This window comes from Microcaecilia unicolor, chromosome 8 (assembly GCF_901765095.1).
Source record: "Microcaecilia unicolor chromosome 8, aMicUni1.1, whole genome shotgun sequence".
NCBI lineage: Eukaryota > Metazoa > Chordata > Amphibia > Gymnophiona > Siphonopidae > Microcaecilia > Microcaecilia unicolor.
The window spans coordinates 236813805-236838737 of record NC_044038.1 but is presented as its reverse complement, the minus strand read 5'-3'; the positions used below and the strand labels follow the sequence as shown (position 1 = coordinate 236838737).

General features: G+C 44.6%; 1 protein-coding gene across 1 annotated transcript in view; it reads left to right on the top strand.

The window, feature by feature from the left end:
- Positions 1-11787: 11787 nt before the first annotated feature.
- The window catches only part of PTPRT (protein tyrosine phosphatase receptor type T), a 708336-nt gene continuing 695190 nt past the window's right edge, over positions 11788-24933 (top strand). The window contains exon 1 of the mRNA XM_030212174.1: positions 11788-11824. Coding sequence (XP_030068034.1) covers positions 11803-11824 — 22 coding nt within the window. The 5' untranslated portion in view covers positions 11788-11802. The remainder of the gene's footprint in view (positions 11825-24933) is intronic.

Genomic DNA, 24933 nt, shown 5'->3' with positions numbered 1-24933 from the left:
AGGATCAGAGTATATACTAAAGAAAGGTCATATAAAGTGACTGAGCTCCTTGGACTCTTTCCACTCAGATCTGATGATCTCTAGGTCCCCCAAGCACATCACACTGTTGTTGTTTCCTACCATCCTGACATTCTCATCTAACTAACCAGAATGTGCCCAGTGTTAATTACAAGGAGAAACTCCTGTAGAAAATTGCTTTTGATTCATGCATACATTTTAGAAAGAAATCCCAGTCCTTCACAAACTGTGTTCTTCATCCTCATGGCAAATTTACTAGGTCCTGGCCCCTCTAAGCTGCTTTGCAATTTTATGGAATCATGACCTCTAGTGGTAGTACCATGGGACTACCTCTGGGAGTCACTGATGCCATTTTTAATCCTGGCACTGTTGAGGGCAGGAGCAACTGGGGATCACTCCTGCTCCCCCTCCCTTAGACCCCATGGATTCTTAGATGTACCAGTGAAGAAGGGACCTTTGGGTGGGGGGGCATAGTTGAGTTGGAGATGGGATGTACTGTTGGGCGGGGGGTGGTTGGGAGGCCCACAACAGGGTCTTTCTTTTGGGGAAGGGGGGAGGATAGGAGACACACAAAGGGGCCAGCACCTGGTAAATTGTTAGTCTCCTAGCCTCCCCCCTTCCCCAAAAGAAAGACCCTGTTGTGGGCCTCCCAATCAGTCCGCAGGCTGCACCTTGGCAGCCTGATGCTCCCGGGCTGATGGTCTCACTCTGCTAACAAGAGGTTCAAAAGCAGCATTAGCCCTTTATCATGAGAGTCAAAAACTTTTGGTGCTGAGATTTTGCAGTTTGGTGACTCCTGTGGTAGATCAAGGTGCGGTAAAACCCCCCTTTTATCACACCCAGTGGCGTAGCTACAGGTGAGCCTGGGTGGGCACAGGCCCACCCATTCTTGTCTCAGGTCCACCTAGTCTAGTGGCCCCCAAAACACCTCATTGGCGGTGCCTCACTCCTCTCTCTCTCTCTTTTGTCTCCACTGGCGGGACGGCATCTGCCTATTTCTCTATGAACTCCCCACCCCCCCCCACCCCAATCTACATTTGAGCTGTCACCTGCAGCAATTCCTGTCGGCAAACTGCTCTGGCCCTGCAGGCTTTCCTCTACCACATCCCCGCCAGTGAAGAAACAAGAAGAGATATCAAGGGTGGGATGGGAGGTGGGGGTAGAAGACCAGATGCTGGGCTGTGGGCAGAGGGGGAGAAAGATAACAATATATATGAGTAGCAGCAGAGGGGATGGACCCCACGCTTTCCCAGTCATGGCAGGCTCAATGCAGCTTACATGGGGCAATGGAGGGTTAAGTGACTTGCCCAGAGTCACAAGGAGCTGCCTGTGCCGGGACTCGAACTCAGTTCCTCAGGACCAAAGTCCACCACTCTAACCACTAGGGAAAGTTTAAAAATCTGTATGTATGTATAGAGGTGGGGTGGGAAGGGCCCATCCAGGTTAACTCAGGGCCCACCTGAAATGGCAGATCTGGCTACGCTCCTGATCACACCTTGTTACCTTCCTCCCTAAATAATTAGAAACTGCTTATCCAAGTTTAGAGATCGTTAAATCTTGCAAGCAGGAAATGATACAAAGAATTGACAAAAGATGATGTATATCTATGAATAGTCAGGCAGTTGATGAGCACACGAGACAGCCTGCATTCCAATTTTCTTTATTCTTCCTCCACCTCTTTCTTAAAAAAAAATGAGTTTCTCTACACATGCCTGAAATCTCTGAATTAAAAGAACCCTTCCACAAAGCCAGCCCTAAGTCAGTAACAGATCATTAAAGTTTCCTTCAAGCAACCTGTGGGCAAACAGCAGATAGAGTAAAGCCAGTCAGAGGTTGCCCGCAGATTCCATAGCTGAATGCAGAGCATCAGTTAATGTACAACTTTAATACCTTCTCCAGGTAAAAATAACTTTATACAGTACAGCACTGATCTGCTTGAAAATACAGAACTGGTCGTCCACAAAGTCTATCAACATTGACAGCTAGGTAAGCACAGTACAGCAGTGCACAAATTTCCAGAATGAGCAAACAATTCATTATCATAATAAGATATGACAGCATTTGCTGTATGAAGTTTGGCTGACCGCCAAACTCTGCTCTTCCTGTTATGCAATGTTCATTACAAATCATTATGAACTTTTTTTCTAGCCACAGGCATCTTTAGCTGTGCGTTTCAACATAACTGACTTAGGCTCAATTACAGTATATAGGTACATCTTGTTGATAGAAAATTTGTTTAAAAAGTGCCTGAATTTTAGCAATTTATGCTCAAAAACATAAATAGATCCTAATGTAAATCCTGATAAGAGAGAAAGAGTACCCCATAGCAGTGGCGTAGCCACAGGTGGGCCTGGGTGGGCCAAGGCCCATCCAGTTAGGGCTCAGGCCCACCCAACAGTAGCACACGTTTTCGTTGTGGTAGCTGTTGGGGATCCCAAGCTCTGCCAGCTGAAGACTTCATCCTGATGGTAACAAAAACGCTGCTCTCCACGATACTGGCACCTGCGTATTCTCATTTTTCAGCGCATGCCTGCTGAAGGCTGCCAAGGTAGAGAGAAGCATTGTCCCGCCAGCTGAAATATTTTTTGGTGGGGGGGGGGGGGGGGGGGGGTAGAGAGAACACTTGGTGCCCACCCACTTCTTGCCTAGGCCCACCCAAAATCTGCTGTCTGGCTACGCCCCTGCCCCATAGTAACATAGTAAATGACGGCAGATAAAGACCTGTATGGTCCATCCAGTCTGCCCACCAAGATAAACTCATTTTATATGGCATGTGATACTTTATACCAGAGTTTGATTTGTCCTTGCCATTCTCAAGGCACAGACCTTAGAAGTCTGCCCAGCACTGTTCTTGTACTAAAAGTTCTGAAGATTCTGGAATCCTAAAGAGTTACAAGATTCTGGAATCCCAATTAGTAGCAACATTCCATGTAGAACCCCAAAGAGTAACATAGTAACATAGTGAATGACGGCAGATAAAGACCTGAACAGTCCATCCAGTCTGCCCAACAAGATAAACTCATTTTATACGGTATGTGATACTTTATACCCGAGTTTGATTTGTCCTTGCCTTTCTCAGGGCACAGACCATAGAAGTCTGCCCAGCACTGTTCTTGTACTAAGTTCTAAAGCTAATGTCGAAACCCCTTAAAATTTACACTCCAGCCCATCCATATCTATTCAGTCACAATCAAGGCGTAGACCGTAGAAGTCTGCCCAGCACCTGTTTTGCTTCCCAATTACCGGCGTCGCCACCTAATCTCCGCTAAGATTCTGTGGATCCATTCCTTCTAAACAGGATTCCTATTATAGGGGTTTGTTACCAGACCTTGTAATGTTAGGCTCTCACAATCACAATCTCACCCTGATGCCAGCTTTGCCAACCTTTCTCCTCCCAACATCACCCATCCCCTCCCCCAAGCAAAGTCACTCCTCTCCAGAGACCACCTCCCCTCCCCATGTATGGGCATGAGCCAAATATGTGGCATCCTCCCTTATACCCCCCTAGCGCCCAAGGCATGGGCGTAGACTGGGGGGGGGACGAGGGGGCAGTGCCCCCCAAACGACGAGCGACTTACCCGACGTCGCTTCAGCGAACTGGCAGGCGGTGCACCACTGAATAAAAGCAACAAGCAGGCACGCTCGTTTCTGTCCGCTTCCCTGCCCTCTCAGCATCCCGCCCAAAAGGAAATGACCTCAGAGGAAGGCGGGACACAGACTCAGAGAGGGCAGGGAAGCGGACGGAGATGAGTGTGCCTGCTTGCTGCTTTTACAACCTCCGCTCGCTCGCTCGCTCGCTCGCCGACCCGCCTGTTCGCCGCTGGGAAATGCTGGCTCCTCGCTCCTGTCTAGTCCACTAGAAGGTAGGAAGCCATTTGGTAAATCTCTGCTTCCACTCCCCCGAGCAGCCATCGCTGTTCACTCAAACCTGTGAGCTGCTGCATCCACGTGTTCTTTATGGGAGACAGATGCTGGGAAGAGGGAGGGGGGAGACTCTGGATAGAATGGGGAAGGGGATGGATAGAAACATATTAGCATATTCATTTGCATATATATATATATGCAAATGAATATGCTAATATGCTCCGCCCCATCCTTTGCCCCCCCCCCCCCCAAATGAAACAGTCAAACTACGCCCATGGCCCAAGGTCTTCCAAAACTGACCCGGAAAAGCAGGCTCCCTACTTTTCACTACCCCCCCACCTCCCCAATACAATTCCTGGGCTTACCAAGGAAATATCCCCCTTATATCCTCATTTTTTTATGGGGTTCATCCCATTGAACTGAATATGCTCCTTCAGTGATATTTAACAGCTCATTCTCATTCTGCCTTCTCGGCCAAGTCTTTTTCCTTCAGTCGCTGCCTAATGAGCTGCAAAGCATTAGGGCCTGATGAGTGCCTCACACACAACCAGCCCCAAGTGTATTTTTCTCTGGAGATATGTGCAACATGACTGAGACTATGATTTCCTTATGACATTGTGTTTTAATTAAATAAAAAACAAAACCAAAAGCATGAAGTGACAGCACTGTATCCCCAGGTGGAAATGCTCCGCGTAGGAAGATAAGAGGGCTTCTGTTTCAGAGTTTCTATTGTCTTTTGGGAATGTAATACAGCATGACAGTTATTCGGCTGTAGGTCTGTGCTATATGTACATGTCTTTTGAAATACTCTTTGCTTGTCTTTTTGGTGGTTATTTAAAACTAGTAAAAAAGCCCCGTTTCTGATGCAAATGAAACGGGGGGCTAGCAAGGTTTTCTTCTGTGTACATGTGGGAGTGTGTGTGTCCCTGCCCTCTGCCCTCTCTCCCTTCCCCTGTGCTGTCTGTCCCCTCCCCCCTTGGAGTCGAGTCCTTCAGTGTTAAGTTTCCTGCTGTGCTGTGTTTGTGTTACAGAGATAGTGAGGGCTTCTGCCCTCTCTCCCCTCCCCCCTCAGAGTCCTTCACTGTTACAGAGAGAGCGATTTGATTTCGTGCTTTGCTGTGTTTTCCTTCACTGTTTGTGTTACAGAGAGAGCGAGGGCGGGGCAGACACTCATGGGGAAACCGGATATTTCTCCCCCTTCACACTTCCGGCTGGAGGCTTCATTTAGAACGTTGGTGGTGCCTTTTATATAAAGAGATTTCTTATTGTTCATAGCAATTAGGCCAGCCGTGGTTGACACTGGATGACTTTCCAAAATATCCTGCTAATCGAATTTGTGAAAATAAATAAGTTAGTTGGATGCTGCGCTATCATTTTTGTCTACTGAGGGGTCCTTTTTGCCAAGGTGCACTGAAAAATGGCCCCGGTAGTATAGACGTAAGTTTTGGGTGCGTGCAGAATCATTTTTTAGCGCAACCGTTAAAAAGAAAATGCCTTTTAAATTTTTTTTGCTGAATATGGATGTGCGGCAAAATGAAAATTGCCACCTGTCCATTTTGGGTCTGAGACCTTACCGCCAGCCATTGACCTAGCGGTAAAATCTCACGCGGTAACCAGGCGGTAATGACCTACGCGCGTCAGAAAATTGAAAAAAAAATACTATTTTGGGGGATGCGCGTAGCGGACGCGTGCCAAAAATGAAATTACTGCAAGGGCTATGTGGTAGCCGGGCGGTAACTCAGAACTGGTGCGCATTGGGCACGCTTAGCTGCTTACGTGGCTTAGTAAAAGGGCCCCTGAATGAAAGAATGGCGTCACGTTAATCCTGCTGGTGTATTTTCGTATCAACACCACATCATGTATATTTCTGAACTTCAGTCAAAGCTCCAAACGTGGTCCTTCTTTGATGCAATTCTGCCTTGTATCGAATCTGAGGGTCAGGCTCAGTCACTCCTAATATATTGCTGAAATATGCTCAAAACCATAGGCAGTCTCTGCTACCCATGCTGAGGTATTTTCATAAATTTAATTAATCAGAGCTTCTAAAGCTGAGCTCAAGCTGAGTTGCATTCAAGTACTCTACCTTTCCCATAGGGCTTACAATCTAAGATTTACTAAGTGTGTGTGCTAATGTGCATCATTGCATATCCTATTAGTTCTAATAGGCTTATTCATTAATAACATGTGTAAAATCACATTATGCTCACACACAGTAGTAAATCTAGCCCTTTGTTTGCATCTGAGGCAATGGAGGGTGAAATGACTTGTTCAAGGTCACAAGGAAGGTCAGTGCAAGACTTGGGATTTGTACTTTGCTGTATTTGTGTTCTAGATTTTTTCTTTGTTTTTTTGTTTATTTATTTTATTCTCTATATCAGTGTTTTCTTGTTTTTTATTATTTTATAGTAAAAAAAGGCCCGTTTCTGACACAAATGAAACGGGCGCTAGCAAGGTTTTCCACGGAGTGTGTATGCTTGAGAGAGTGTGTGTGAGAGTGACTGTGTGTGACAGAGAGAGTGAATATGCGAGTGTGAGTGTGTGATAGAGAGACAGTGACACTGGGTGAGAGTGTCTGTGAGAGAGAGAGTGTGTGTGATTCTCCTCTGTCCCCTGCCCCCCCTGCAGCCATCCAGCGATTCTCCTCTATCCCCTGCCCCCCCCCAGCCACCCAGCAATTTATCTCGCTGTCTTGATTACCTCCATCAAAGTGGCCGCGTCATTGATAGCCCTGCCCGTTTGTAGCCTTCCCTTCGAGTTCGTTCCCTCAGAGTCCCGCCCTCGCGGAAAGAGGAAATGACGTCAGAAGGCGGGACTCCGAGGGAACGTACTCGCAGGGAAGGCTGGAGACGGGCAGGGCTTTCAATGACGCGGCCGCTTCGATGGAGGTAATCAAGAGAGCGAGATGAATCGCTGGGTGGCTGGTGGGGGGCAGGGGAGCGTGGAGAATCGCTGGGTGGCTGGAGGGGGGGGCAGGGGATCAGGGTTGTTCGGGATTGAGTAACGTTTGTTTGCGGGTTGCTATGCAGCCTTCCCTTCCCTCCGAGGGCGGGGCAGTGAGAGCGAGTGCGATTGCCTGCGGTTGGTCCCTTTTCCTTCTGACGTCGCGAGGGCGTGGCGATTACGAACCCCAGGAACACTACACGGCTTCACTGCCATGCTGCCACGGAGTCAGCTTCAGAACGATGGAGGTGCGAATTATTATATTGAATGTTTGTTTATTTCAGTTATTAATTTGTACAGCGCTGCATAACCCTAGTAGCGCTCTAGAAATGTTAAGTAGTAGTAGTAGTAGTAGTGAATGAGGAATATTTCACCACTACTACTATTTATCACTTCTATAGCACTAATAGACGTATACAGCACTCTATACAAAACATGTACGAGACAGTCTCTGCTCAACAGAGCTTACAAACTGCGACTGTGTTGTAGTTTTCCCTAATTATGGGGTCCTTTTACTAAGGCGTGCTAGCAGATTTAGCGTACACTAAATGCCACGCAACCCGTTAGATACCGGGGGGGGGGGGGGGGGGCTGCATGGCACTTAACACACTAAGGGGTATGTATTGCTAAGGTGCGTTAGCATTTCTAATGGACCTTTAAATTTAAGGTGCATTAAATGCTAATGCACCTATACATTTCTATGGGTGCGTTAGTGTTCAATGCGCATATGGGTGTTAAAAACGCTAACACACCCATAGCGCACCTTAGTAAACATAGGCGTAAATCCGTTGGAGAACCTTTCGTAAAAGGAGCCCTATGTAAATCACTTTGTTTGCGCTTAAAGGCTTCACTGGTTCACGGCTCACTGCGCTAACCACTAGGCTACTCCTTCACCTCTGTAAGGAATATTCAAGATTCCGCATATCCCGTGACTGTGCAGTTAACATGCCAGTTACTTACCCTGATGGTAATCAATAGAAATAAAACAAAATAAAACACGGAAAAGAAAATAAGATGATACCTTTTTTTTATTGGACATAACTTAATACGTTTCTTGATTAGCTTTCGAAGGTTGCCCTTCTTCGTCAGATCGGAAATAAGCAAATGTTGGTAGATGACGGTATATATGAGTGAAACATCAAAGCATTTCGGTGACAGTCTAACAGGATGGGGGTGGGTAGGTGAGAGTCAGGGAGACAGGAGAGCACTACAGTTTGCAAAGCAATACAATTTTATGCTTTGTAATGGGCTAGAAAACCCAGTGGACTAACACGGCTACCACACCTCTTTACCCTGATGGAAAATTAGAATAATTGTGGCCAATGGTCAGCCAGATGATATGCGGTTAAAAGTAGCAAAATCAATGTATCCAGATATCTTAGATCTGCTATATCTGGGGCTGGTCCCTGGAAGCTGCCTAGCATTCAATGTGCAGACTTACCACTAACCACAGGAGTTAGCCACTCTGACTCCTGCGGTCTTCATATCAGCTCCACAGTATTTAATTATTAATTATTTTTGCGAGGGGGCAGAGAGTGAACATGGACAATACTGCCATTCTAACCGCTTAGTGTGTCCATAATGCGGGAGCCCATTGTGCCTCCTAAATAGGTTAAATTTTTTTTTTCAAATGGCCACGTGCTAATGCTATATTAGCACATGGTCAGAAAAAGATATTGAAATTTTCCAGTTGGTAATGATAATGTAGCAATATCTGAGCCCCATAATGAATAAGCTGGTATGTGAGGGACCTCTGGGAGCATAGCACAAGAAAATGGGAAAGAAGCACATCTTAATTTTATTTATTTATTTATTGCATTTGTATCCCGCATTTTGCCACCGTATGGCAGGTTCAATGCGGCTTACGTATTGCTAAAAAGGCAGTTACAAAATTTAGATTTGTAGAAGTTTAGTACATAATACTGAAGTACAATAAACGCTTAAGTTGATAAATTAGCATATTGTCAGAGAGGTTGATATTAATGTTTTCCATTTCTGAACTTTTCATGATGTATGGTGGTGTGGGATTAGGCAGATCCAGGGGGGAAAGACTTATTGAAAAGATGTGGGGTTTTTTTTTACATTTGTACCCCGCGCTTTCCCACTCATGGCAGGCTCAATGCGGCTTACATGGGGCAATGGAGGGTTAAGTGACTTGCCCAGAGTCACAAGGAGCTGCCTGTGCCTGAAGTGGGAATCCAACTCAGTTCCTCAGGACCAAAGTCCACCACCCTAACCACTAGGCCACTCCTCCACTGTTGCTACTATTGGAGATTCTACATGGAATGTTGCTATTCCACTAGCAACATTCCATGTAGAAGTCAGCCCTTTCAGATCACCAATGTGGCCGCACAGGCTTCTGCTTCCGTGAGTCTGACGTACGTGCAGGACGTCAGACTCACAGAAACAGAAACCTGCGCAGCCTTCTAAATGGAATGTTGCTAGTGGTAATAGCAACATTCCATGTAGAATCTCCAATAGTAGCAACATTCCATGTAGAATCTCCAATAGTATCTATTTTATTTTTGTTACATTTGTACCCTGCGGTTTCCCACTCATGGTAGGCTCAATGCGGCTTACATGGGGCAATGGAGGGTTAAGTGACTTGCTCAGAGTCACAAGGAGCTGCCTGTGCCTGAAGTGGGAATCGAACCCAGTTCCCCAGGACCAAAGTCCACCACCCTAACCACTAGGCTACTCCTCCACTCCAGGTTTTTTTTTTTCTGAATTGTAGATAGTTTTCTGTGGGTTTCAGGTCTTTGGGTCGTGAGGTCCAAAGTTGTGTGCCTAGAAAGGAGAGGCTGGTGGCATGTGAAGATTTGTATTTTATACCTTTGCAATTGGGGTAGTGAAAGGTTGGCTAGGTAGGTTCTTGCTGTTCTCGTCACGTTTCTTAATGGTAGATCGATAAGTTCCGTCTGGTAATCTAGTGCGAGTCCGTAAATGATTCTGTGGACTATTGTGCATATTTTGAATGTTATGCGAACGTTAATAGGAAGCCAATGTAAGTTTCATAGGAGGGGTTTTGCTTTTTCCACAATGATAATTCTCTCCCCCCCCCCCCCCCTAATAATGTAATGGAAATTTAGCAATACCTGAGCCCCGTTTTGAATAAGCTGGTATGTGAAAACTTTAGTTGGACAAAGCTATCTAGATATTCAGTAAAACAAAGGAGGCCTTTTACTATAGAGTGCTAAAATTGGAGTTACCATGTATTCGGCTGGATTCAGTAAATGGTGCTCAAATTTCAGCGCTGAAAAAGAAATTGCGCCGAGTATTGTACTCATGCTTTCTCTGTAGTACTTGTTGTACTGTTCTTGTTAATATTATACATTTGTGACTTGCTTATACCTGAATTTAACTATATATTTTTGTATTTTCAATAATACTCAATAAAATATTTTTTTTTTAAAAAGGGCACCTGCCCTTTATAAAACTACAACTTAGCACTGATTCCCAAGTCTAACTTTAGGCGTCAGATTTACGCCTGAAGAAATCCGGTGTAAATGCTGCACTAGAAATACTAAGGGGTCCTTTTATTACGGTGCTTCAAAAAGTGGCCTGCGCTGGTGTAGACACGTGTATTGGATGCACGCAGGTCAATTTTTCAGCGCACCTGTAAAAGAGGCCTTTTTTTTTTTTTAAGCTGAAAATGGACATGCATCCATTTTGGGTCTGAGACCTTCCCGCCACCCATTGACCTAGCGGTAAAGTCTCACAGGTTAACCGGGCAGTAATCATCAGCGCACGTAGAATGCTGATAGCTGCCCGGTTAGCACTGCATGCGAGAAATTTTCTGGGATGCTTATTGGGCACCAGGGGCATAGGTATGGGGGGTCATGGGGGCCTGGGCCCCCACCAATTTTGTCTGGGCCCCTGGTTTGTCTGGCGGGGGTCCCCAACCCCCGCCAGCTGAAGCCTTCTTCAGCACCGGTCTCCAGCGCAGCTGTGTTCATTGCCTGCCCCCTGCTCAGCGTGCACAGGAGGAGCAAGAAGAAAGAAGAGCAGGGGGAAGGCAGCGAACACGGCTGCGCTAGAAACCGGCGCTAAAGAAGGCTTCAGCTAGTGGGGGTTGGGGACCCCCACCTGCAAAGGTATTTGTTTGTGAGGGGAAGAGGCGAGGAGGTGAGGCGAGGTGGTGGGGGGTGAGGAGGCGAACCGAGGCGTGGTGGGGGGGGGGCGGCGGGGCAGCAGTCAAAATGTGCCCCCAACCTCGGGCTCTGGCCCCCTCCCACCGTGAGGTCTGGCTACGCCCCTGGTGAGCATACATAGAAAATGAAATTACCGCCCGAGCTACGCGGTAGCCAGGTGGGAGTTCAAAATTGACGCAGATAGGACGCAGGTACGTGCCTACGTGGCTTAGTAAAAGAGCCCCTTAGAAAAGTATATTTTTTGAAAGGAACTTTTCAAAATCAGTGCAGGATCCACACATCTACCATATGCTCTTTCTGATATATGTACACTCTGTTTGAATGAATATTATGTTCATCTCCGTAATTTTGTTAGAAACAGTTTTCTATTTGCAACAGCTGCAGCTTACTGTTTCCTATATAGGGAATGATTACTTGGTCTTGCACCAGTAAACCAAACTCATATGCAGCCAGATGCATCACTGGATAAGCTTTTATGAAACGAAGGTATTGAGTCTAATTAAAACAGCACTGTATTTAAGAGAATAATAAAAAGATTTGATAACATCAAAATAGGAGGTGAGCTGTCTGGAAGCCTTTCTTTTGTATCCCAAGGCATTTATGAAAACTTAATTGACTGGAAGCCGTCTCTCTTCTTTTCCCAGAGTTTGTCTTAAACTCACTGATGTAAATGAGAAATATGCAGTAATTGAACAAAGGTGTTTATTTATCTTTCTTCTTCTCAGGAGGCTGCTCATTTGACGAGCAGTATGGAAACTGCGGCTATAGCGTGGCACTTGGAACTAATGGATTTACCTGGGAGCAAGTCAATACATGGGAGAAACCACCCATGGATCCTGCTGTGCCAACGGGTGAGTGTTAATCCGCATGTCCGACGCTGGTGAGCTCCCTAGAAGTGGTACTCTGAAGTATTTGAGGTTATGGCAAAAATACTGAAAGCTAAACCTTTCACCTTTACATGAATTTTTTTCTGAAAAGTATCTTTCACAAGCTTTCAAGCAGTTGTACTGTGTGGTTCTGTGTTGGATCAGTTAAAAAATGATGCACCTCCTCTGTTTAAAATGATTTTAGGTCTGTTCACGCTTTCCAAAAATACTAGGACTCGGGGGCATGCGATGAAGCTACAATGTAGTAAATTTAAAACGAATCGGAGAAAATGTTTCTTCACTCAACGCGTAATTAAACTCTGGAATTCGTTGCCAGAGAATGTGGTAAAGGCGGTTAGCTTAGCGGAGTTTAAAAAGGTTTGGATGGCTTCCTAAAGGAAAAGTCCATAGACCGTTATTAAATGGACTTGGGGAAAATCCACTATTTCTGGGATAAGCAGTATAAAATGTTTTGTACATTTTTGGGATCTTGCCCGGTATTTGTGACCTGGATTGGCCACTGCTGGAAACAGGATGCTGGGCTCAATGGACCTTTGGTCTTTCCCAGTATGGCAATACTTATGTACCTATCCCTTGCATTCCAACGTCATATGTTCTACATCTCAAATGAAGATTGTATCACTTCCACAGAACTAACTCAGAAACTGATTATATTGAAGAGAAAATGTTTGATGGTAGCACTTTTGGGGGCTGATTAGGTGTCACATGCCTTTGGGAAGTCAGTTTTAGAAATGCTCATGTAAAGTACATTTTAGTGAAAGTCTATAAGTAGCATTATGAACCCCAAGGAGACAATGGTCTTTCCCTTTCATATCAGATGTATCAACAGTCTACTTCAAAGAGTTGCATAAATGCTTTAGTTTTACTTCATTACCATCTCTGAAAGTAACTATTTTATAAATTCAGAAATACAATAATTGATGTTTTCAAGTGACACATTTTTACACAGATTCTTTAAGAATTTAAGATAAGCAATGCTGAGTCAAACCAAGGTCCAAAACCCAGAATCCAAGTTCTGACAATGGCGAGTGGGTCACAACTACCCAGCAGATCCAGAATAGTATATGAGATTTCTCATACTTCATATCCAGATAAGCAATTTCTTTCCAAACTCTACCTGGCTAATAATTGTTTTGAACTTTCTCCAAGAATTTGTCCATATATTGTAGACTGGATACCATACAGGTTGTAGTCGCAAACACCTGGGAGGTGTGTTGTGGTACCAGCGGGGGGGGGGGGGGGGGGGGGGGGAGGGGTTCAGATTGCAGCATGTCCCTTTCTTCCTTTCCCTTCTCTTCTCTCCCCTCCTTCCACAGATCCAGCACCCCTGCTGCTCAGCCCCTCCTCCCAGTCCACAACACATTCCGTGGGCTGACCAGGAGTCTTTCCTCTGCGGTGTCCCATCCTCGCATAAACAGGAAGTTGTATAAGAGGGGCCGGACGCAGGAGAGGAAAAGCTCTGAATTGGCCCAGGAAACATGTTCTGGATGCCACTGCCCATGAAGAAGTGAAGTTTTGACTCACTAAATGGAGGAGGGGGGAGGGAAGATGAGGGAGAAGGTCTGGATTTGCAGGAGGGGGGTTTGAGGTAAAAAAAAAAAGAGGTGTTGCAGTCATGGTAGGGGGAGAGGGAGAGGTGCTGTTTACACAACCCAGGAAGAAGCACAGCATCGAGATTTGTGAAGCTGTGTCTCCAGCAACCACTGTCATCGCTGAACTACTACCCTACTGATCGTTGAAGCTGCACTTTTTTTTTTTGGATGGAGGAGAGGGTACGGGGAGCTGCTGAACTATAGAGGGAAGGGGAGAGAGAGGGGACATGGAGCTGCTGCATGATAGGAATGGAGGGAAGGGGAGGGGACAGGGAAAAGATGGATTTTAGAGGTGGAGGGGAGAGAGAGATAGACAGGAAGATGCTGGGTTACAAGTGTGGGCGAAGAATGAGAGAGGAGATGCTGGGCTACAAAAGTGTGGGAAGGGGCAGGGAGGGGAGATGCTTAGTATGGTGTAACCATATGAGAGACCACAGGGGTTCTCAAGGAGATGAAAAAAAGGAAGATGGTGTGTACAGAGTGTAAATGTGTAGTAATGGGGAGTGGGTGAAATAGAAGGGAATAGGAAGCCAGGGAAGGCATGAGACAGGACAGCTAAGGGGTGAAAGAAGGAGATGGAGATTTGATAGGAAAGTGAAATATAGGTGTAAGTCTGAAAGTGAGAGGGCAGACAGAAACGAGAGAAAGAGAAAATATGTCAGAGGTTGATGAAGTGAGGGAATGGAGGAAGAAATAAGAAAAGTGGAGAAAGAACACATGGAGGGGCATAATTGAACGAAAACGTCTATCTCCATGGCTGTTTATCTCCGAGAACGGGTCCGTCAAGGGGCGGAACGAACCGTATTTTCGAAAAAAATAGACGTCCATGTTTTATTCGACAATTTGTGAGCTGGGCGTTTTTGTTTTTCAGTGATAACGGAAAATGAAAGCGCCCAGCTCAAAAACGAATAAATCCAAGGCATTTGTTCGTGGGAGGGGCCAGGATTCGTAGTGCACTGGTCCCCCTCACATGCCAGGACACCAACCGGGCACCCTAGGGGGCACTTTTACAAAAACAAAAAAAAGGTAAAAGAGCTCCCAGGTGCATAGCACCCTTCCCTTGTGTGTTCAGCCCCCCCCAAATCCCCCTCAAAACCCACTGCCCACAAGTCTACACCATTACTATAGCCCTAAGGGGTGAAGGGGGGCATCTACATGTGGGTACAGTGGGTTTGGGGGGGTTGGACGACTAAGCATTAAGCAGCACAATTGTAACAGGTAGGGGGGGGATGGGCCTGGGTCCACCTGCCTGAAGTCCACTGCACCCCCTAACAACTGCTCCAGGGACCTGCATACTGCTGCCAGGGAGGTGGGTATGACATTTGAGGGTGAAAATAAAAAGTTGTGAAACATCATTTTTTTGTGGTGGGAGGGGGTTAGTGACCACTGGGGGAGTCAGGGGAGGTCATCCCCGATTCCCTCTGGGGGTAATCTGGTCATTTAGGGCACTTTTTGGGGCCTTATTCGTGAAAAAACAGGGTCCAGGAAAAGTGCCCTAAATTCTAGCTACAAACGCATACTTTTTTCCCATTATCGGCGAAAGGCGCCCATCTCTGTTCGGGTGATAACCATGCCCCAGTCCCGCCTTCACCACGCCTCTGACACACCCCCGTCAACTTTGTACGCTTCCGCGATGGAGTGCAGTTGAAAACGTCCAAGTTCGGCTTTCGATTATACCGCATTATTCATTTTTGTGAGATAAACGTCCATCTCCCGATTTGGGTCGCAATATAGGCGTTTTTCTTTTTCAATTATAAGCTGGATAGACAGCACCCACTGGAAAGAGAGCAAAGACGATCAGGAAATCAGAAAAGAGAAACTGGAACCAACATGCTTGGAAAAATAAAATGCCTTGACAACACAGGTAGAAAAAAAGTGTTTTGGAATATATTAGCTTTGGGTAATGTGTATCAGGGATGTTTTTGCATTTTGTTCAATACAAGAGGAAATGCATTTCTGCTTTTATTTCTCGTATGATGTGGTACATGCCTTGATCGACTTCTTGAGGTTCCCAGTTCAATTAATGTCTTTATATTTTTATTTCTAATTTGTGATCCTTTGTTCAGTATTTGGTGAGGGTTTGTCTGTATTTTGCTTGTGTCTGAGGTGTGGTATTCTGTTTGCATGTAGTTTCTGTGTAGAACTCTGTAGCTGTACACTTATTCTGTTGTATCAGTAGTAGGTGTATTGGTGTTCTAGGGTCCCATGTGATAATTGTAGTGCTGCCTGTTCTTAGGTAGGGTTCATGTTGTTTGTGTCCTATGAATTAGTGCTGCTGTTGAAGTGTAGGTTTGTTACAAGTGTTTTGAGTTAGGATTTTTTTCATGTTTTGTACTTCACAATGTGCCTGGTAGTGAACATAAGTGTTGCCATGCTGGGAGAAACTGAAGGTCCATCAAGCCCAGTATCCTGTTTCCAACAGTGGCCAATCCAGGTCATAAGTACCTGGCAAGATCCCAAAAGAGTAAAACAGATTTTAAGCTGCTCCTCCTAGAAATAAGCAGTGGATTTTCAGCTGGCGGTAAATACTGAGACGCCTATTGTATCCCTATGGGCGTCTCAGCGTCTACCACCAGTTGATTTTTATTGTGAGCTAGAAACACTTGGCTCTGTAAAAGGCCCCTTAAGTGAAGAAATATTTTCTATGATTCGTTTTAAATGTACTACTTTGTAGCTTCATGACGTGCCTCCTAGTCCTAGTATTTTTGCCCTAGTCCTAGTATTTTTGGAAAGAGTAAACAAGTGATTCACGTCTACCTGTTCCACTCCACTAATTATTTTATAGACCTCTATCATATCTCCCCTCAGCCGTCTCTTCTCCAAGCCGAAGAGCCCTAGCCACTTTAGCCTTTCCTCATAGGGAAGTCGTCCCATCCTTTTTATCATTTTGATCGCCCTTTCTGTACATTTTCTTATTCTGCTATATCTTTTTTTGAGATGCAATGACCAAAATTGCACACAGTATTCGAGGTGTGGTCGCAAGATTTTAAAAAGAGAAACTTGGCACTTTCTCTTTGAAAATGTCACCTGGAAAGTCTGTGAGTGCCAAATCGACTGTGGACTTTACCCCTGCAAAGTCTGTAGGGAAAATGAAAATGTGCAGAGATTCCGAACCCAAGAATCGGTATGTATATTCACTCCTCTGACTGCCACCCACCTATGGGACTATCTTTTTCCCCTTGTGACAAAAGATGAATATATTTATCTGCACAGAAGTCCATTCTATACAGGTCAAAAGCACTTCCCTTTGCAAAACTCTTGGAAACATAGCCTTAATAAAGAGGTATTGACCATTCAAGTCTACTTTGAGTGCAAGTCTACATAAGAACACACTAAAATTTAAATCATATGTCGCCTGCGGTGCTTCAGAGAACCATTGTCAGGCTGCCCGCAGAAACCGTTTCAGCAGGAAGTTATGTGATAATGAAATTATATGAAATGGGTCTGAAAGGACGACTGCAGCAAAGCTCCTAATGGCTCTGAACAAATTACTTCTGCGCTGCACGTTTCCCCAGTGCCCAGCTGTGTTAAACGATGTACTTGAACTATTGCCAGTTTCTCCCTCCCCCCTCTTTTTTTGGCCTCTCCCCTTGAAAAAAAGCAATCAAGCACATAGCGCTACTAACTGTGAAGGTTGACAATGTCTTATTATCACCATTAGGTCTGCAACAATAACAAGGGCATCGAGTTAATTGATTGGGAGAATCCAAGTCGCAGAAAGAGCCAATAGATTCTCCTGATAAATAAATCCTCGGTGGAGTTTGATTAATCACCTCACCCTCAGCACACCTGTCCTCCAATCCACTCTGCTTTCCTTCCTGGAAATAAAACCATGTGGCTGGATCCAGCGAACTGTGGCTAGATAATTTTCAAGTTCTAATTAAGCGAGCTCCAAGGATTGGCCTTTAATTCATTCTGTTGAATTTCATTGTGTCTTTCCACATGGCACTGGAGGCTTTAATTGTTTTCTTGAACAGCTAAAGCAATTTTTCCAAAGCAGAAAATATGAGTTATGTGTTGTGGCAATTGCTGTGCATCCTCCCTTAGTCTCTCCTCTCCTTACTTCTTGGTCCTTTTCTTTCCGTCCTGCTTTGCAATCTGATTCTTATCGGGGAAATCTCATCCAAGGTTAATTTCCTCTATAATATTCTGTATCACATTCACCAGATATTGCAGTGGTCCCTTGTGGCAGAAAGCATAAGATGCAATTTTAAAAAGTGATAACTCCCCTGATGTTCTTTTGACCAAATATTTGGATTTGGATTTAGCTCACGTCTTTCTCCGATGAAAGACGAGATTTTAATGCTTCTTGTGGGATGATGTTATTTTGGAGTCTTGTGTGGTTCTTGCACAGCGTGGATCCTTTATTTCTCAACGTGGGTAGAATCCTTATGATAACGAGACTGCGTTTTGTGTGTGAGGCTGTTTATGGTCTAGATAATTTACTTTTTTCAGATGATCAAGAAGAGCGTAGTTGATTGCCATTTCTTTGCTATACTTGATCTTGGAATGGATTGTTTTGCTAAATCTGTGTTCTGGCCACTCGGGATTTTCATTGTGCTGATCTCGCAAGACTGTTGCGTTTGAGCAAAATTATTGTAATTAAACATTAATAAAACAGAAATAAGTACTCACAAAATACCAATTAAGCTGACATATAAATCCTTCTCTCCAAAAAGACTCAAACTCTAAAATCCAAGTACAGTAATTTTTAAAAAGTGATATATATTAAAAAAAAAATGGTTTCCAGTATCCTAAACAAAATTCTTCACTGCAAGGGTGAGACGTTACACCAACAAACAAATACAGAATCAAAGAATTAGAACTTAAATAGAACAAGTTAAATAAGCAGGCCAAGAGCGTCAAAGACCTCCGTATCTAAATACGTGTAAATGTGTTCATTTAGCTGTTCAGGGAAGTGCAGACCAGTCGACTATATGAAGAACAAAAAACAAACAAACAAAAAAAAAACCCATAAGGAACCAAATAACCTATCAAACAGTAAACCAAGGGCACAGTTTACTAAGCCGTGCTATAGGTGTGCTATAGGTGTGCTACCATTTTTAGTGTGCACTAAAACCTAGTGCACACTAACGCTAGAGATACCCATATGGATGTCTCTGATGTTAGCATGCACTAATTTTTAGAGCGTGCTAAAACGCTAGCACACCGTAATAAACAGGGCCCTATGCGATAGGCATCATTTTATTTATTTATGTATTTGCTGCACTTGTATCCCACATTTTCCCACCTATTTGCAGGCTCAATGTGGCTTACAAAATGTTATAGCAATATGTACACATTATAGGATAAGAATTTCAGAATATAGATAAAGATGGGGGCATAGAATATCATAGCAATCGTATTAACGGAATAATAATTTTACAATTGTTACAAATAAGAGTGCATAACTAAATCATATTGGATTGGAAGTGGATTGAAAGATCAACCTAACATAACATAATGATATCAGGACAAAGATATAATATTCAGTCGCGAGGATGTAATTAGGATGAACAGATAGGAGGGTTCCTTAATAGTTGTGATTGGAATAATTAGGAAGTCAGATCGTTATGGGGAATCTTTATTGTACGCCTTTATGAATAAGTAGGTCTTTAATAATGTCTTTAATAACGTTCTAAAAAACTTTCCCAAGGCAGATCAACAGAAAGGGGTCCTTTTACCAAGCTGTGGGAAAAAGGGACCTACGCTAGCGGTGAGAGGCTGTTTTTCCCACGCACCAGGGCCCTTTCTACCGCAGCAGGGAAAAAAGCCCCCAGACACACATGGCCATGTGGTAAGAGAAGTCTACTGCATGGCCATGCTGCAGAGAGCCCTTACTGCCACCCACTGAGGTGGCGGTAAGGGCTCCCGCGCTAACCCGGCGGTAACTGGGCAGCACGCGGCGATGCCGGATTACCGCCAGGTTATCGCCGTGCAAGCCATTTCTGGGATTTTTGTTTTTCCCCTAGAAATGGTGCGCGCTCAGGGTGGGACTATCGCTGGCAGCCACTTTGGGCGACGGTAATACCGGAAGAGCGACCGGTAAGCCCGCATTGGGCTTACCGCCACTCTGTAAAAAGACCCCATAGCCCTTTATACTGAATATTTGGGTTTTGCTCATACCTTTCTCTGTAGTAGCACAAAGGTGAGTTACATTCAGGCACACTAGCACCTGATATTTTGCCGGTGGCGCTGACCCCACATATTCCACGCTGGGCCTTTTCCGGTGACTGGCATTGAAAATTTGGGAGTTTTGGGCTGTCTCTAACTTAACCAGCTATGTGAATATTAAGCACTTGCTGGTTGAGGGACCCTTTTACTAAGCCACGTAAGCGTCTACGTGTACCCAATGTGTGCCAAAAGGAAGTTACTGTCTGACTACCGCGTGGCTCCTGCGGTAATTTCATTTTTGGCGTGCGTCCGATGCATGCCTCTGAAAAATATTTGTTATTTTTGGGTGCATGTAACGGATGCACACCAAGTGGCATTTGACGCCCGTAGGTCATTACCGTACGGATTCTTTACCACTAGGTCATTAGCTGGCAGTATGGTCTCAGACTCAAAATGGCTGCACGGCATTTTGATTTTGCCGCATGTCCATTTTCGGCAAAAACAAAAAAGAAGACCTTTTTAACAGGCGAGCTGAAAATGGATCGATGCCCGCCCAAAACACTACCGCAAGCAATTTTTCAGTGCGTCTTTGTAAAGAACCCCTAATTTAATAGTGGGAAAAGATAGGACTGCTATTTATGCGTTCCGATTTACCCACTAAACTTAGAATGCCAGCACTTGAATATTCACGCGGAAAAAAATTACATCTAGTCGTATTCTGTAAAGTACACCTAAATTTTATAGAACAGACTTAAATTTCTGCGTGGTATATAGAATACGTCCAGAAGCTCACCCCATGACTAAATTTGCTCATGTCCATTTAGGCCACATTTTACTTGGTGTAAATCCCGAAGCCTAAATTAGGTGCAGAGCGGGCGTAATTCAGCGCTCAGAAGTTAGGCACAGGATCCATGTCTAGCTGAGATAATATTTAACCATCTCTGTGACTTCATGTGCAACTTTCTTTAAATTAGTCACTTTACTTTCTAACTCCTCTTACTCTCTTATCTATCTATATGTAACACCTTTGCTTTACCCTTCACTATCAATTAAAATAAGTACATAAGTAAATGCCACACTGGGAAAAGACCAAGGGTCCATCGAGCCCAGCATCCTGTCCACGACAGCGGCCAATCCAGGCCAAGGGCACCTGGCAAGCTTCCCAAACGTACAAACATTCTATACAATCAAGCCATTGTGACATCACTAATGAGGTTGGCTCTTATTGGTGGAATGAGCCACTATGACATCACAATAGGTTAAATCACTGCTCTATGTAATAAAAGTGAGCCAAGTAGAGGACATAAGTACATAAGTAATGCCACACTGGGAAAAGACCAAGGGTCCATCAAGCCCAGCATCCTGTCCACGACAGCGGCCAATCCAGGCCAAGGGCACCTGGCAAGCTTCCCAAACGTACAAACATTCTATACAATCAAGCCATTGTGACATCACTAATGAGGTTGGCTCTTATTGGTGGAATGAGCCACTATGACATCACAATAGGTTAAATCACTGCTCTATGTAATAAAAGTGAGACAAGTAGAGGACATAAGTACATAAGTAATGCCACACTGGGAAAAAACCAAGGGTCCATCGAGCCCAGCATCCTGTCCATGACAGCGGCCAATCCAGGCCAAGGGCACCTGGCGAGCTTCCCAAACGTACAAACATTCTATACATGTTATTCCTGGAATTGTGGATTTTTCCCAAGTCCATTTAGTAGCGGTTTATGGACTTGTTCTTTAGGAAACCGTCTAACCCCTTTGTAAACCCTGCCAAGCTAACCGCCTTCACCACGTTCTCCGGCAACGAATTCCAGAGTTTAATTATGCGTTGGGTGAAGAAATATTTTCTCCGACTTGTTTTAAATTTACTACACTGTAGGTTCATCGCATGCCCCCTAATCCTAGTATTTTTGGAAAGCGTGAACAGACGCTTCACATTCACCTGTTCTACTCCACTCATTATTTTATTATGTATTGTGTTGACATTGTAAGTAGTATGCTATGCCATACTTTATATTGTTATTTGAATATTTTTACTGCTGCAATTGCCTATTGCTCATGTTTGATCTATTCTTACTGTACACCAACTTGATTTTACTAAGCTGTGGTAGGCTCTACTCGCGTGCAGTGTGCGCTCAAATGAGACTATCGCCAGGCCAGCACGCTGTCACGGACTGTCATGGAGTCTGGAGTAGTGAGCCCTTGGGCCACTGCCAGTGACCGACAGCAGCCGGTGAACCACCCAAACAGGAAGCGAGGCTAAACACAGACAGGCTGGTACAAGCAGGACTGGAACCAGCAGGATGGGAACTGAAGCGGTAGATGAGCAAGGCTGGAATAAGCAGGACTGGAATAACCGGATTCTGGAACGGGCTTGGCTTGGCTGGAACCGGATTCTGGAACAGGCTTGGCTGGAACCGGATTCTGGAACAGACTTGGCTGGAACCAGATTCTGGATTCTCAAACAGGCTTGGCTGGAACAGGATTCAGGATTCTCAAACAGACTTGGCTGGAATGGAATCTGAAAGCAGACAGGGTTGGAACAAACAGTGGAGGAACTGAAGCTGAAGACAAACAGGGCAGACACAAGCAGGATTAGAACTGAAGCTGAAGGCTTGCAGGGCTGAAACTGCAACAAACACACACAGACAAAAACTCATCTGAAGACCTCTGTTACAAATGCAAGCCTGAAAGTTCCCAGGTGCTTAATAAAGGCAATTACAGATGAGGTCACAAGTAAGAGTGAGGCTTGGCAGGAAAAACACCAGAGCACGGCTTAGCTGCAAGAACACCACAGCGAGGCTTGGCAGCAGGAACACCAGGGCGAGGCTTGGTTGCAAGAGCACCAAAGTGAGGCTTGGTTGCAGGAACCCCAAAGCAAGTCTGGAATGCTGGAACATCAGAATAGGACTGGAATGAACTCTGGAACATGTTTGGGAAATAGGAAGAAGACAGTCCATAGCAGCCATAGGGCCTGATCACCAGGAGGCAAAGTGAGTGTAGGCATGGGATACAGTCACAACCATGACACACACCCTCCTGAATAATAAAATTTGTGCCTGCTAAGTGCTTGACCTTTCACTATGAAAAGCAACATCGCTATCAAAAGCTACTCAGGGCCACCCTTGCTTTGTTTTGGGGAAGGCAGGTGAAAAACACGACGAAAAAGATGTTCCACACCATGTGGAAACTTAAAAGAGTAAAGCCTTTCTTCCCGAGATACATCTTCCGTACCCTGGTACAATCAATGGTAATAAGCCATCTGGACTACTGCAACGCACTATATGTTGGGTGCAAAGAACAGACAATCAAAAAACTCCAAACTGCCCAGAATACAGCCGCCAGACTCATATTTGGAAAAACCAAATATGAAAGTGCAAAACCCCTAAGAGAAAAACTCCACTGGCTTCCACTTAAAGAGCGTATTGCATTCAAGATCTGCACGATTGTACACAAAATCATTCATGCAGACGCCCCAATCTATATGCTAAACCTAGTGGACCTACCTCCCAGAAACGCCACGAGATCATCCCGCAAATTTCTCAACCTGCACTACCCCAGCTGCAAAGGACTTAAATACAAGCTGATGCATGACACTACCGTCTCTTACAAGAGCACGCTGCCAGAGCCGGTGGTTGGGAGGCGGGGCTGTTGGTTGGGAGGCGGGGATAGTGCTGGGCAGACTTATACGGTCTGTGTCCTGAAGAGCACAGGTACAAATCAAAGTAGGGTATACACAAAAAGTAGCACATATAAGTTATCTTGTTGGGCAGACTGGATGGACCGTGCAGGTGTTTTTCTGCTGTCATCTACTATGTTACTATGTTACTATATATGGAATGCATTACCTACAGACCTGAAAGCAATCAAAGAAACAACTATGTTTCGAAAATCTCTGAAAACATTCTTGTTCAACAAGGCCTACAACGAAAACCTATAACTTCACTAAGTCCACTCAATTATGAACGCACACCCTATATAACTACCTCAACAACTCTCTTCCTTCTTCCCTCTCCCCTTCCTCAATCGCTACACATAACTAACTGTATCTGATATCCAGCTATGACAATGTTATCAAATCTATGTAAGCCACATTGAGCCTGCAAATAGGTGGGGGAATGTTAGATACAAATGCAATAAATAATAATAATAATAAAATTAAAAATCAAAGCTAAGGCTTAACCGGCTCAAATTCAGACAGATTGTCACCCGTTTATCTATATCGGAATGCCAATTTCATCTTTCCAGTGTATCATCAACACTGTTAAACATTTCTGGCTAAGAGTGTTTTTCATGGTGCATCTCTAATTACAAAACTTATAATACAAATATCATTTGTAAATGGTTCAATGAATTAAAGTTTCCTGGAGGGAAGTTGGAAACAAAAGCCCTGCTGATTATTTTTATTTCTCTTTTAACAAAAAGGAAAATGTAGATTGTATTTGAGAGAACATTGTTCTTCAGGGTATTCATTATGAAATCAGCCATCTTTCCGTTTGCTTGTCACATTGTTAGATGCTGTCTCGCTTTTGTTAAGGATTTTTAAATGACATTCAGAGTTAAACTGTATCTACAGCTGAGCTGCAACCCACTTCCTCTCTGAAGAGATTGAAAAAAATTCACACTGGCCCTCTGCTAGAGAATATGGAAGGCAGACAAAAAAAAAAAAAAAAGCCCAGTTTGGTTCCACGGAAAAGAAAATGAGTCCCTTGATGCTGTTATTGTGAGACCATACACTGAAAGGGAAATTCATAATGGGGAACCTGCATTTACAAGTTATTTGCATATATAAATGTGTACAGAATACTGGCCCTTTAATGTGCTACTATCAAGCCATTTACCCATGAAAGTGTACAAGCACCTAAGTGCTATTATGTAGATGCCATGTTTTTATACCGCCTTTCTGTAGGTCTATCAAGACACTTTATATAAAACTAGTAAAAAAGCCCCGTTTCTGATGCAAATGAAACGGGGGCTAGCAATGTTTTCTTCTGTGTGCATGTGGGAGTGTGTGTGTCCCTGCCCTCTGGCCTCTCTCCCCTCCCCCCTCTGAGTCCTTCACTGTTACAGAGCCAGCGATTTGATTTCATGCTCTGCTGTTTTCCTTCACTGACTGTGTTACAGAGAGGGCGGGGCAGACACTCATAGGGAAACCGGATATCTCGCCCCCTTCACACTTCCGGCTGGAGGCTTCATAGAACGTTGGTGTTGCCTTTTATATAGAGAGATAGTAAAAAAGCCCCGTTTCTGATGCAAATGAAACGGGGGCTAGCAATGTTTTCTTCTGTGTGCATGTGGGAGTGTGTGTGTCCCTGCCCTCTCTCCCCTCCCCCCTCTGAGTCCTTCACTGTTACAGAGC